Below are 13,764 nucleotides of genomic sequence, written 5' to 3' on the forward strand. Positions count from 1 at the left end.
GACTTGTTCCCAGCTTTCCACCCACCAGCATCCCAGGTCCTTCCCCCAAAGGGCTGCTTTCAATCCCTTTATCCCCCCCACCTGTATTGATACCAGAGTGCTGCCCCACCCCATGTGCAGGATCTTACACTTGGCTTTGTTGAATCTCATGAGGTTCACATGGACCCACTTCTCGAGCTTGTCCAGGTCCCTCTGAAAGGTATCCCTTCCCTTAGGTGTATCAATTGCATCAATGGTTTTGTCAACCACACGAGTGGTGACATCACCCTTGATACCATCTGCAAACTTGCTGAGGGTGCACTCAATCCCACTGTCTGTGTGATTGATGAAGATATTGAATGGTACTGGTCCCAGTACAGACCCACCAGTGACACCACTCACCACTGATCTCCATCTGAACATTGAGTAAAATAAGATGAACTATGAGCTGTGGTGCTAGTCATAGATGAGTGGCTCAACCCATAGAAGTGTATTGCTGTCAGCAGTGCCTGAGGGTTCCTGCCTGCTTTCTAATTGCTGCTTTAGAGGAGCACAGATCTCCCCAGGGTCCTGTATCATATTTCTGAGCCCCACATACTTATGTAGCAAATCCTTGGGTGCCACAGGTGCCATCGGGTATATGTGCATGATCAAATACATGGAGTTATTGGCATGCCAGTTTTGAATTACAGAAATAAAATAGTACCAAGTCTCTGATCAAAAGGAGCTTTTTAAAAATATTGACCTAGATGTCCATCAGTGCAATAAATTTATTTGCATTGTAAAATATTTATTTGTAGTTAACATGTACAAATACAAGCCCTATAACCTGTAAAACTGAAATTTGTGCTTGTGAAGTAAGCTAGTATTTTTAAGCTGGTTCAGTATTCCTAATAGCTGAATGCACTTTCTGTTAGGGTGGTCGATGGTTGACACGTGTCATCACATATAGTCTCCTATATGCTCCATGTTTGACATAACAGAGAATTCCAAGGATTATAACCTTTCCTTCTTATATGCTGTCTTTGAGATATGGGGTGTGATTCTCAGTTCTCTGCAGTAACTGGAAAGGCATCTTTTGAAACCAAGATCAGCCTGCTTCTCCTAGAGCCGTTCAAAGAACTTCTCTTTTACTCACCTGCTTCTTCCAGCTACTGTTCAGCTTTGGGGACAAATTTCAGCTCACTCTTTATGTTCTGAATCTCTGACAAGTTGACAGCAGGACCTGGAAGTTTTTTTGCTCCTGGGAGATGTTTCTTGTCTTTCTCCTCCTCTGTCGAAGCAGGAACACTCTGCACAAAATGATACCAGTGACCTGACTGCTTCCATAGCAATCTCTTGAGCATGAGCACAGGTCAGTTATGTGGTAAACAGGAAAGGTTGTTTTTATACTAAGTGCAATCCCAATGGAAATTGGAGGCTGGGGGGGGGGGGGGGGGGGGGGTGTGTGGAGGGGATAGAGGGAGTAAGGAAGGAAAAGATGGGTTATTTTGTGGGTTGTTGGCTAAAATGTCTAAAAACATTCTGAAAAAAAAACCTATAAAAATTTCTCAGTGAAGAGGAACGTGGATCTTTTGATAAAAGAGTAAGAATTTACAGTGTCAGACCATTAGCAGAACATTAACTAGGTGGAGCATTAAAGGCAGCTTCCAGGTCCTCCATATTTTAGGGTTAAAAAGCAGAAGAACCACTTTTATAATCTAATTTCTTGCAGTCTCATAGCAGCCAGACAGCTGAGGAGAAAAGTCATCACACACTTCTGCAGCTCTGGACAGGAACAATGATAATAGGCTATGAGCATCAAAAGCTCCACCCAAGCTCAGCTTGAATTGATGTTTAATTTTTCTTAATCTCAGCTGCAAGACCAGAAGGGTTATTGTTATTTTATTTTGAATTACGGTAGTACCTGATAGCTGTTTTGCTGACACTGTAAAATTACAAGCTAAAGAGCAGCACTTACACAATAACAAACATCTCAGGTAATTGCCAAGAGACCATAATGGTACTTCCTTAGCTTTACTATTGCTCTTATGTGAGGTAGAACATGTATTTTAGACAGTTTCTATTCTAGTCTGAGCCATGTTTTGAACTAGTTTTCCAGTATGGAGTTTAAGCTTGTTCCAGCCTGTTCTGTATTTTGGAAAGCTAGCATACAGGCGGAATCATGTAGGTTTGGAGATCAATTAATATTGTACTGCAAATAATTTAACAAAATTATTTTTTCTTTTTTGATTACTCTGCTGTGTTCTCTTAGAATGGGCTTTTGGGATCTAATGCAGTGTTAAGATTTATTAGCCACCTTTTTTGCTAACATGTATTGGCTGCGAAAAATCAATTATTAATATTTTACTTCTTTTTTTTTTAATTCCAAAGTTATCTGTCAAATACTTTTGGCCAGTAAACCCCTGTTTTTTCTGCTGACTACATGCTAATCAGGAAGCAGACCAGGCTTTCTGGGCTGCGAGTCCACAATGCCGGCTCCTGTTGAGCTTCTCGTCACCAAAACCCGCAAGTATTTCTCTTTAGGGCTGCTTTCAGTTCATTCTCCACCCAGCCTGTATTTATTCTTGGATTGCCCCAAGGACCTTGCATTTAGCTTTGTTGAACTTCATGAGGTTTGCACGGGCGCACCTCTCAAGCTTGTCAAGGTCCCTCTGTATGACATCCATAATACTGCTACTCATTAATGATATTATACTATTATTTCTTTTTGATCATTTAAAATCTCAGCCAGTGCTCCAGCCCCAGCTACTATATATACTGTCTAATAGCCAGCTTAGTGATCTAACATCCTGAAACAGTAGCAAAGCACAGCAGGAGGATAAGCAAATTGATGCAGAAGGTGTTTGGAGGGATGCACAAAATTGTATCAGTAGTCAAATATGCCATGGGCTTGTATTGTTTTCTTTGATAGCTTTCTCGCACAGCTAGCTAATCTAAATAATCAGGGAAAACTACCATGCCCCTAGCCCCTTAGTTCTTATTTGTACACAGCAGCTACTCTTTAAAAATACAATTCAAGTTATCTTCAATGCCATTCTCATAGTGCAAATGGTGCAAACTATGACAGTGTTTTATAGATCCTGCACTTCATAAACTGATGTTAGCTTTCCCTTCTAATCTCATACGTGTGCTATTTATGACTGTGCCCCTCCCTATATCACCCACTCCATGAGCAATGCTCAGCTGATATCAGACCTTGGCTTTCAGTTTTATTGAAGAAAGTCTGAAGAGATATATGACAAAAGTCAACAAATACATTCATGGAAATGCTCTGACTGAAGAAGAGTTGTTTTCTGAAATTCCCACTCTCCCATTTCTTTTAATGTCTTTACCATGTCCACTTCCTTGACCTTTAAAAATATACATTCCCATCTGACTCCACCATCCATTTGGGTAAGAGTCATATTTCCCTCATCTCCTTTGCCAAGGTTTTAAAATGGAGTGAAAAAATGCTAAGCACAGTTAGCAAAAGTTGTATTCGTAAAAAGCTGCTCCAAGGAATCACAAGCTGTATTGCAAAAGTTAACAAGATGGGAAAATAGAAAAGACAAGACAAGTGGTAGCATTTTTATTCTATTCCTCTTACAAGATCTGTTTCTGTGGTCTTTACTCCCATTGGCTATAAAACTGGGGCCAAGAACTTTCATTCTATAATGTCTGTCTCATATATAGTATCCACATAACTGAGAAGCAAAGCGATACTCATTACCCAACCAAATCTAATTAACAGCACTGTTCATTTATTTTATTTCTCAAACTCTACTAGAATTCACACATGCTATATTAGTTTCTGCTTAATAGCATGCATTACTTTACCAGTTTAATTACTGCAGAGAGAATATGCTTTGATTTCTTTCCAGGGGAGAAAGCCACAATATGTGTTCAAGGTCGCTTTGTATGTTTGAGTTTTGAGTATGTTTAATATCTTCTTAAGAAGACTTAAGTCAACCTGGGTTTGAGTTCTTCAGGGAAGTTCTCTGTAAACAGAGCACTATATTGAAATTCAGACAAAAGTCTGTTTGATTTGGACAGAAAAGAATTAGCTCCTACACAACTGAGCCTGACTGGTTTAAATGCCTTTACCAGGTCAAAAGGAGCTGTTGATTTGTACAAAATTAATCTGGCTGCTTTTTGTTTGGGACTGAATCACCTTCAGTGCCATTGCATGCCTGGAGAAAAGTGGCTATCCACTCCCTTCTGATCATCACGGCTCTGCTCTGCATGAGAGCAAGACCCCCTCCAGCCACAACAGATTTGGTTCACCTATATGCCAGCAAGTCCATCTGGCTGAGTCCTGCCAGAGGCAGTCCGCCTGTATCAGGTTGCTTCGAGCCTTCCCTCCCCTTGGCTCTGAAGAGCATCAGCTTAGCAGTACCTGTTCTTGGCTGGTGATTTTATATTCAAACTAAGCCAACTGGCCAGGAAGCCATAAACACCCATCTTTACTTGACTTGTTGGTTTTATTTTGTTTGGAGTATCTACCACTATTTTTTTCCTCCACTACTAGTTTTATTTCTTATTTATTATAAAAGTTCTTGGTAAATAAGATGGTTTAATATCATCCAGAAATATGATATTTGTGATTAATCATAACCTTTGTGATCAATGTTGGTTAAGGTATAAATTGGACTTTTTATTCAAAACTCAGTGTTAGATACTCCCTGTAAAACATAAGCATGAAAATACAGGATTCAATATAAAATTATTTCCACCCATATGCAGATAAATGGGTTCACAAATTCTGTCTTTAATTTGTAAGTGTCTTCACATTCAATTTGTCCTCGTTGATAAATATTCCAAAAAGTGTCAGGTTTTAAGACCTGTTTCAATATTGTTAAGCTGTAGCAATAAATCACACTACTGTGCAACAGGTAGTAGCATATTCTTCCAAAGCCTTGCTATAACTTTTCCTGCTGTATCCATCAACTCCCATCTAGATAAGTAGTGCTAGTGAAATCCTGGCTCTCTTCCCTGACAGCAGATATCATGCTGTTGAAGCAGAGCTACGTGCCTTGGAAACAGTTTAAATTCTTGTAGATGCCTTGGCATCGAAACCAAAACTATGTATGGATGAAGTGTTTAGTAGGTGACCATTTATTTCCATGAATGACCACTGCATGTTCAGCTGTGGTACCTAAGATTGGCATGCAGTGCTGTAAGATTGATTAAAAGGCTGTGTTCCATCAATGGCAGGGATTCTCCTGAGGGAAAAAAAAAAATCAAACCCCCCTTTTTTCTTACCTCTTCCACTTCTTCAGGTGTAAGTTCTTTTCTTTTATGAGGGTGGCCTGCACCAGGTCGAAATGCTCCCATTGGGATGTTAATATTAGCCTGTGAGGAAATTATGATGCATAAAATAGTGACTGAAAAATAAACATACAGCTGGTAAAAGGCAAAATTCCAAAGGGGTGGGACAAGTGTATGGACATTACCAGCTTCCAAGCACTTACGCCTTCATTGTGTGCATGCATCACACCACTCCCATGGGAAAGGGAAGTGCTTTTATCTCCATTTTAAAGATAGAAAGTGAAAAAACAAAGTTATCTAGTAAGCTTTTGAAGTTCTGCATTTTATTCTAAAGTTCCCTGATTCCATCGGACTTGAAACAAATTAATGCTAAACACCAAAGTGTCTTCAGATGTCTGGGTCTGCTTCATTTTGGTTGAGGTCAAACAGAAAGTGAGTGCTATAATCAGCATCTAAGTGTACATGACCCAAATCCTACAATAAGGCCCCAATCACTGGACCACTCTCCCTCCCCCAGCAACACCAGTTCTCACCTCATTTAATCCCAGCTCACTAGAAAGGAATGCCTGCCCTGAGCCAACTTAAGCCACCATGTTTAAAATGTTATTTTTTACTGACAAAATTTACCCACAGGTGCTGCAAATATAATGCCTTAGTCCTATAACTATGCCTCTTAGCTGCAAAAAGGTTCTGCTAGAAAAGGCAGAAAGGCTTTTTGACCCTCGAGCCTCTGCTGGGTTTCCCTGAGCCACTCCAGCCTGGCCTGCAGCAGGGGTTCACAGGTCACTGAGTCACAGGTCACAGGTTCACTGAGCCAGCTCCAGCACTGGATAGACCACTAGCCCCGGCTTTAGCAAATTCGCTCCAGAATAATACCCACATGATTGCCTCAATCTGATTTTTTATCTTTAGCAGAAAGTCAGTAGCCATAACATATATGGGGCTGGTAATAGATACCTTACAAGTAAAGATGTTGGGGAAAAGAATGGCAGAAAACATTGCCTAGGAAAGAGCAGCTAAAATTTGTCTATTTCCCAATGTGACCCAGATTGGCTTGGTTTAAAAGTCAAAGGGTGTGATCGACTAAGTGCAAAATTTATACCTAAATTCTTATCTTGTGATCTCAGAAGAGAAGCTGGTCCTAGGAAATGTCATCAAAATATCATGACTCCCAGTGGTAAAACCAGGGATTGATCAGTAACGTTGTGGAGCAGAAGCAGAGAATCTTCAAACAGTGAGCTGTTTGACTGTAGTTTAACATCTGAATGATTTGCATTAAATGAAGATGAATAATCCCATGCTTCTGCTCAAATTGTGGTCCTGCAGATTGTGCCCCAGGTTGGGCAGCCACAGGAAACAGCCCACTGTTTTCAGTAACAACTATTCACACAGTTCCAATCAAATATAAAGGAAATTAAGAATCAATTTGCCAAGAAATAAACACCTTTCCCTTAGCTATTTACCATTATTTTATTTATGCAAGGTGATGCTGCCATTTCAGTGGGGCTTGCAAATGTCTGTACCACCATGTAGTTTATAGACAATTGCGCATTCATTTCATAAGGCTTTTTCATTGAGTTTTAGTTCAGATATTGTGAAATCTTTCACTTAACACCTCCTAAGTTCTTTGGAGATTGTGCATTTACTGCCTCACAGTACTTAACCCATTATTTCACTTATGAATATAGCTTTGCTATTTTTAATTTTAAGATTCTCCCCCAGCAGGCTCTGTTACCTCCAGGCAGGTTTTGGTTTTGGAAATGAAATGTCTCTACACCTTACAGCTAGTGCAGGCATACAAGTTCACAGAGGTGAAACATTAAGAGTTTGGTGTGCATTTTGAGCTCGGGCGTTCTTCCCGTTGGAGTCAATCAAAGCAGAAGCCTGCCTCCCATGGCCACCTAGGGTAATACCACAGCATGGTAATTCTGATACACAGCCCTTTCATTTCCTACTATGATTGACAGACCAACTGTGACTAAAAATGCTTCAGGAAATAAAAAAACTCAAACCACTAAGTGCCAGACTGCTAATTAAATGAAATAAATTGCTCTTTGGTCTGCTTCAGCATTTTCACAGTAATCTGTGTCACACGAAAGCAGTTTGTACTATGTTATCTGCAATAAGTGCATTCACATCAGAGTTTGGACAAGATGTGACATGAAATATTAACTTGGTTAAACAAGCAGTCTTTAAGACAGCGTTTAAGTCTGTCTGGATCTGATAACACATACCGTAAGTCAAAATATTTCTAGTATGAAACAAAAGTATGACTGATTTCCAAACAGCTCCTGACCAAAGTCCTGGCTATAAATCTCCTTCTAATCTAGTGTTTGTACCTTACCACAGACAAGCAGCCATATAATGGGTAGATCAACTTCTGTAATCCAGTGTAGCTCTGCAAGGATTGTGTTGTGCTGTGATCAGCACAAGTTTGCAATTTTGTTTTTAAAATATGTTTCAAGGCTTTTGTCACCTATCTGCTGGGATGGAGATGTGAGCCTTAGTGAGCTCATCTTCCTTGCTTGCTCCCCATCCAGTAAAAAGGGAAACAGTTCCAGACTCCTGAAATACTAAATTATAACTGCTTTGGACAGACATTCTATGTGTGGTTAGTATTTTTAATCATACTAATTATTAAAACTGTTGGGATTTCATCTGTCATTCTGTTTGCAAAGTGCCAACCATACTTCGGATGTCATTGCAGTTTTCATAATGAGTAGGTATTTGTAATTATATACTCTATTAAAGTCTTCCTGAACAGACCAAAGGAAAAATATCTGTAAACACGATGCACAATATATGTTGTTGGTTTGACTTGATTAAACTGCAATTTAGACATTTGTTTGCATTCTTCTTTCTGTTTAGTAGAAGCAGAAACAGGATATCCAGATTAGGAGACAAGTTATACAACCATGCATGAGTTGAGGACTGTTATGGATAAAATCTTCACAGCATCATAGCCATTCCTAGCTGTCCAGAAGGATGGCTAAATAAGCTGGAAAGCCACTTCAGTGTAAACATATTTGATTTTTAAAAAATAATAATAAAGGAGAGAAAACTTACTGTAATTCAGACAAAAATGAAAATAGGACACTGCCCACCCCTACCCCTGGGGAAAGCCAAGAGTGGTGTTTGGAGGTAGAGTAATTTTCAGCCAGAGCTGTACACAGCCTTTTATACACTGAGAGGGGGAGGCCAACACTGTTACCAGGAGTTAACAGTACTTTGATCCTCTATTACCCCAAACTACTCTTGGGAATCGGTTGCTATTTTTATCACTCCCACATTTGTATATAGCGGCTCTTGGCAAGTGAAGATTTTAGCATATACCTCATATGGTTGGAAAGAAGTAAATTCTGACATTGAGTACCATGAAATACTTCAGTCAGTTAAGTGTCATTACATTTCCATCACTTCAGCATGATGTATATTCTCCAGGGGATGTCGGCCCTACTATAATAGCACATAATAGCGAAGGGTAATAATATATGGATCATATTGTATAGAAGTAATGTTATGTTTTGGGTCATGATTCTTACAGTACTCAAAGTGTAATGGGCCTCAATTCCAGTGCAAGTCTCCCTGCTGGAGAAGCCTTTGACACAATCTTTAATAGATTTATTTTAAAATTTGTGCTGTAATTTTTCTCATTATTCAAATTACCCTTGTAAAAAAAAAAAAAAGTTCTTAAGATAGTAAACTTAGTGCTTAAACTTACTGCATTTTTTTTAAATGGCCAAACTAGGGTTTTTTATATTAAGAAGTCAAAAAGTCATTATAACAATAAAAAGGAGACTATAACTACCTTTTAGTTTAAGGAAAAAAGTAAACCAAATTAATTCCTTAAAAATCTTTGTATGTGACCATGGAGTTTATGCCAAATAATTTTGATCTATTGATTACATTTTTTCATTAATCAGAAAACACTTCCACAGTCATTCTAAAAGAGGGATGAAAATTTGAACTGAGTGAAATCAATGGCAAACTTCTGCTAACTTCAACCCAATTAGAGTACAGTAGTTCGTATGCCTGTTCCAGCAGAGTTGATGTTGATAGAGAGAATTACCATTTTTACAGTGCCTCTCAATTTCAGTATACTGTCTAGCCACTGCGTAATTAAACTTCTTGATACTCTAATCCATTGAGTCAGTATTATCTTGAGGAAATAGAGAACAGATCAGACTTTAGACATTCAATTTGGTTTCTTGCATAATTTCAAGGAACCTGAGCTCATGCTAAAATTTAATTGCATTTTACAAAATACATGAAAATTCTACAGTTCAGGAGATATTTTGGCCTTTTGACAATAATCAATGATAGTATAAGTTAAATACATTCTTCATGATGCTACTTCATGAAGATGTTGGGATAATTCTTCAGCTATTTCTTTCACAAGTGTACAACAACCAACTTCATCCATATGAGCCCATGCCATTTGAAGAGGTATGTGACAGACAAGAATTTTTAAAATGAAAATATCAACATTTCTCTCATTTTACTTTGGCTTTTAAATAAAATGCTGTTTAAATATACATTGGAAGTTGTGAATTTTTTCCTAAAGGAATGCAGATGTGGGAGACTTCACAATTTCTATGCCATCTTTTTAGCCTATAATTTTTTCAGCACTGTATTAGTTCTGTGGAAAATCTGAGAGTTATAAAAATCAGTTTTACTCATGCTACTGATCAGTCATACAGATACATCACCATGCTTTGCTTAGCTGATCCACCAACAGGCATAACCTAACACTGGAAAGACCATGCAAACAAGCAATCAACCAACCTATCTGATCCTGGTTTTTATCAGCTCAGATCATAAGATGCTCTTCAGGTTAAACTTTTTCAGTGCTTTCATATCCACTAAGCTTTTCACTTTAAAAGAATAATCCCCAGATAGCACTACTTTGGTGTTTTGTCTGAGCAAAAATGCAGTTTGCCAAGCAATGGAGGTTGAGATTTATTATTTGATTATGTTAGAAACATAAATACTGTCTCTTACCTGAATGGCTCTGACATGTGACGCTGGCTGTTTTGACATTTTTAAGACAGAGGCTTATCCCTGCAAGCAAAATGAGAAAGTGTTACAGGCTCTGACATTCTGATAGCTAAGGGAGATAAGCTAGAACTTAACCCGTGCTGCCTCTTGACAGGCTTCCATTTCATCTGCCCAGGTCCTGTTTCCATCTCAGTTTCAGAGTTGCTTAGATATTCCTTCTGAATATCAGGAGATAGAATACCCGAGCTTCTCCAATTAATCTTTCATAGCCACAAATGGAGCTCTCTCTTTCACATTAAAAACAATATAGAGTGGAGATAAGGAATCTCTCAAAACTTGTATTTGTAAAATGCAACTTGGCATTGTAAAATGAGTAAGAATTAGGGGAAACATTTGAGCATAAACAATGTATGATTATCTCTGCCACAGTATGTATGTGGGAATTATTAAAATTCTTAGTTTAAAACTTCTTTCAAATAAAGCTAATTTGCTGTACAAAACATTGATAAACACCAACATCATAACCATTTTCTGACTCACACATCCTTGGAAACCTTTAATTTCAGTATAGACTGAAAATGATCAAGATGGTCAAACTATAAAATTCTCTGAGAATTGCTAGGGCATGAAGCAGCCTCTCTTCAAAATTTTAGACCATATAGATTCATCAGTCTTCTTTAGCAACAAGATAAAAAGAACAGAGCTTTCCATGTAGCTTTATGCAAGTGGAGAAATACAGAGTAATACAGTATTAATAAGCCATAACAAAGGGAAAGACACCAAAGTCTAAAGACTGTAAATTAAATCTTATTAATTGAAACTTTGTTTCATCCTTTTATTCCTTCATTGAGCATTAGGATCTTAACTAGACTGGACCTTCATCAAAGTCTGATTATTTACCATTATAACACAAAATAAGATAGTGATATTAAAAAGAGAGAAACAAGTTCACCAGAGAACTCATTGACCACAATCAAACCACAGCATACGTTTGCTACTGTAATTAACCTGAGATGAGAAGGAAAATACTGAAAAAAAGTAATAAATTATATAGGAGAGACAGTACAAATATACAGAAAAATCAGAAGTGGGTCAAAGGCTTTGGTACTCCAAAGAGTATAGCTGTCAAGTGGATACCGGAGAAAAGTATCGATGAGTTGCAGATTGGCTTCAGCTTGGAATATCAGCTTGAAATATAAATAGCAGCCTATCATCACTGGAGCTGCATGGAAGACTTGCTCTTGCATAGTCTCACATCAGCTTCAGATCTGTGTATAATGCTGAGCAGAACTTAAAAGTAAAACTGACCTGCCATTAGAGGTCTCCCTTTGATTGCTCTCTTAGCTGTGAAGAGTGCTGTCCAAACCAACACAGCATTAAGTTAGAGGATGTCAACTTTGTAGGTTGCTTTGAGTTTAAATTGATTCCACTAAATTAATGAGAAAAAAATCCCACTGTGCAACATAAAGCCAGTATGCTCCCAGTGAATTTTATGTTGTGGTTTTATATTTACATTTACATTTGCAATCTTAAAATCAGTGGCAGTTTTAAAAACTTCAGAATTCACTTTGTGGGATGAAATCTTGACCACTGAAGTTCATGACAAAATTTGCACAGATTTCAAAAATTCAAAAGGGTTTATTGCACTTTCTCCCTTTCCTTTTTGAAAGTCTCTTTTATACATAGAAATAAGTGTGCTGTTAACCTGTGGTTGTATTCCAAAGAAAAATACAAAACTGTCCCTTGGTTTATTGGAAAGATAGGATTCATAAACCAGAAAAGCTTAATTAATTTTTCTTATTGTATTCTCTTCTTTCTAATCAGGATGAAAAATGTAAACAAAAGTACAGGAAATTAACCTACAACATTTTTAAACACCACAGATCTACTTTCTAACCACTCTCACAGAGAAATCCATGCTAGGATGTACTTTCTATCTTGCGTGCCTGTGCACTGTAAAAACTCCGATACATTTCTTGGGCCATCTACAGCTAAACAGGCAAGGATCTACACTGAATTTCAACTTTAAAACAAGTACAGTGGTAGCACTTCTCAGTGAGGTGCTCTGGCTCACAAGAAGTCTGTGTTCAAAATGCCTGCAATCAGACACCAGTTCCTAAAGATGGATGCATGATACAATTGTGTAGGACTGCTTTTGGAGGAGGTGATTTTCCTTCCAGTTCATACTGTCCTCATTACCGCCAGAGAAATCAGGACAACAGCACACTACTGAGTAAAAATAGACAATCTTCTCTGGTTGTCTCCCTTTCCCTCCCTTCCCTGTGTTTCCCTCCAGAGTAATACTGACCATCAACACAGGAAAATAAAGCTTAGATTACAGATGCATCTATCACTGAAGTGATTAGTTAATTTTTCTAAATTCTTTTGCCATACGTCCCAGAGAGATAGTCAAGGGTGCTGCACTGATTGCATTAAGTTATTTCTGGCATTCCAATCAGCTCTGCAAACTTGAAAAAAACACTCTTCACCTTGACTTCCATGGCAGGATTTTGCATGTATACAGCCAGATGTATTCCCCAGAGTCTTTCTGGCCTCTCCACACCTTACCTTTTACCTTGTATGGGCTGCATGCTGAGCCAGATTTAGAGAGCTAACAGCAACGTTAGTTCAATTTGGAGCTGTTTTATGCCAGACTTGCCCTGCGAATTCCCTTACTTCACAGTGAAGTACTCATGAAAGGGACTACTTGTGAAATACAGGACTAGTACAGTGAAATAAATCAGTGTTTTGAAAGGAAACTTTGTAAAACAAAGGACCTATCTTCTGTCCCGGTGCTAAAAATAATTTCTGACAGGGCTGCAGCAAGATAATAAGCTGACTTATTCAATTTGCTTTAAATACGATGAGACATCATAATGCCATCTTTTGTAATCCACACAAGAGATGTACAGTAGCACACAGACAACAGAAAGAGCCCTCCCCCTGCCCCAGCTGGAAGCTGTCCTTTCCCCCTGCTACACTCACAGCGTCAAGCACAATGGGTAGTTTGGACACAGAACTGCAGTGTATTATCTTAATAAAAGGCTTTGACTGGAACGACACTACTGTGAGACCAGCTAGTACAAAGAAAGAAGAGAAACCCCCACTTTGCAGCTTCCAGCCTGTTACACAAAAACTTACTACATGCTGTAGGCAGATGCAGTCACATTTTCTGTAATGCAGTTGTCTCCACTACAGTTAAGTTTACAGTGACAGAACACCTCTCTTACCATTTAACCCCCCATGTAATATTTAACCAGGTGAAACAAACATTTAGAAAACAACAAGCATGTGCCTATGTACTATAGTATTTGAGAAAATATGCAGTTACGCTTCTTAAGAGTCATTAGGTATTTAAGTGACTTTCAGTTTAAAATCTTTAAAGATCCCCACAGAGTATAAAGCAGTAACAATGTGCTCTGAATACGCTGATAACACTGCACAAGACACTAAAATAAGCAGAAACCCACAACTATCGCAGTCACCTCACAGCAGTTATTTAAGAGTTTTTGTAAGGGTCTTCAAGGTTTTTAATTG

At 38.3% G+C, this 13,764-nt stretch overlaps 1 protein-coding gene across 1 annotated transcript; it reads right to left on the reverse strand.

Annotated features, from left to right (window-relative positions):
- Positions 1-1,130: 1,130 nt before the first annotated feature.
- Positions 1,131-10,269, reverse strand: SMPX (small muscle protein X-linked). The gene is made up of 3 exons (XM_005151479.1): positions 10,231-10,269; positions 5,224-5,313; positions 1,131-1,271 (listed from the first exon to the last, which is right to left on the reverse strand). Exons 1-3 carry the CDS (start codon positions 10,267-10,269, stop codon positions 1,131-1,133), a joined length of 270 nt encoding a protein of 89 aa, XP_005151536.1.
- Positions 10,270-13,764: the final 3,495 nt, after the last annotated feature.

Source organism: Melopsittacus undulatus, chromosome 2 (assembly GCF_012275295.1).
Source record: "Melopsittacus undulatus isolate bMelUnd1 chromosome 2, bMelUnd1.mat.Z, whole genome shotgun sequence".
NCBI classification, from domain to species: domain Eukaryota; kingdom Metazoa; phylum Chordata; class Aves; order Psittaciformes; family Psittaculidae; genus Melopsittacus; species Melopsittacus undulatus.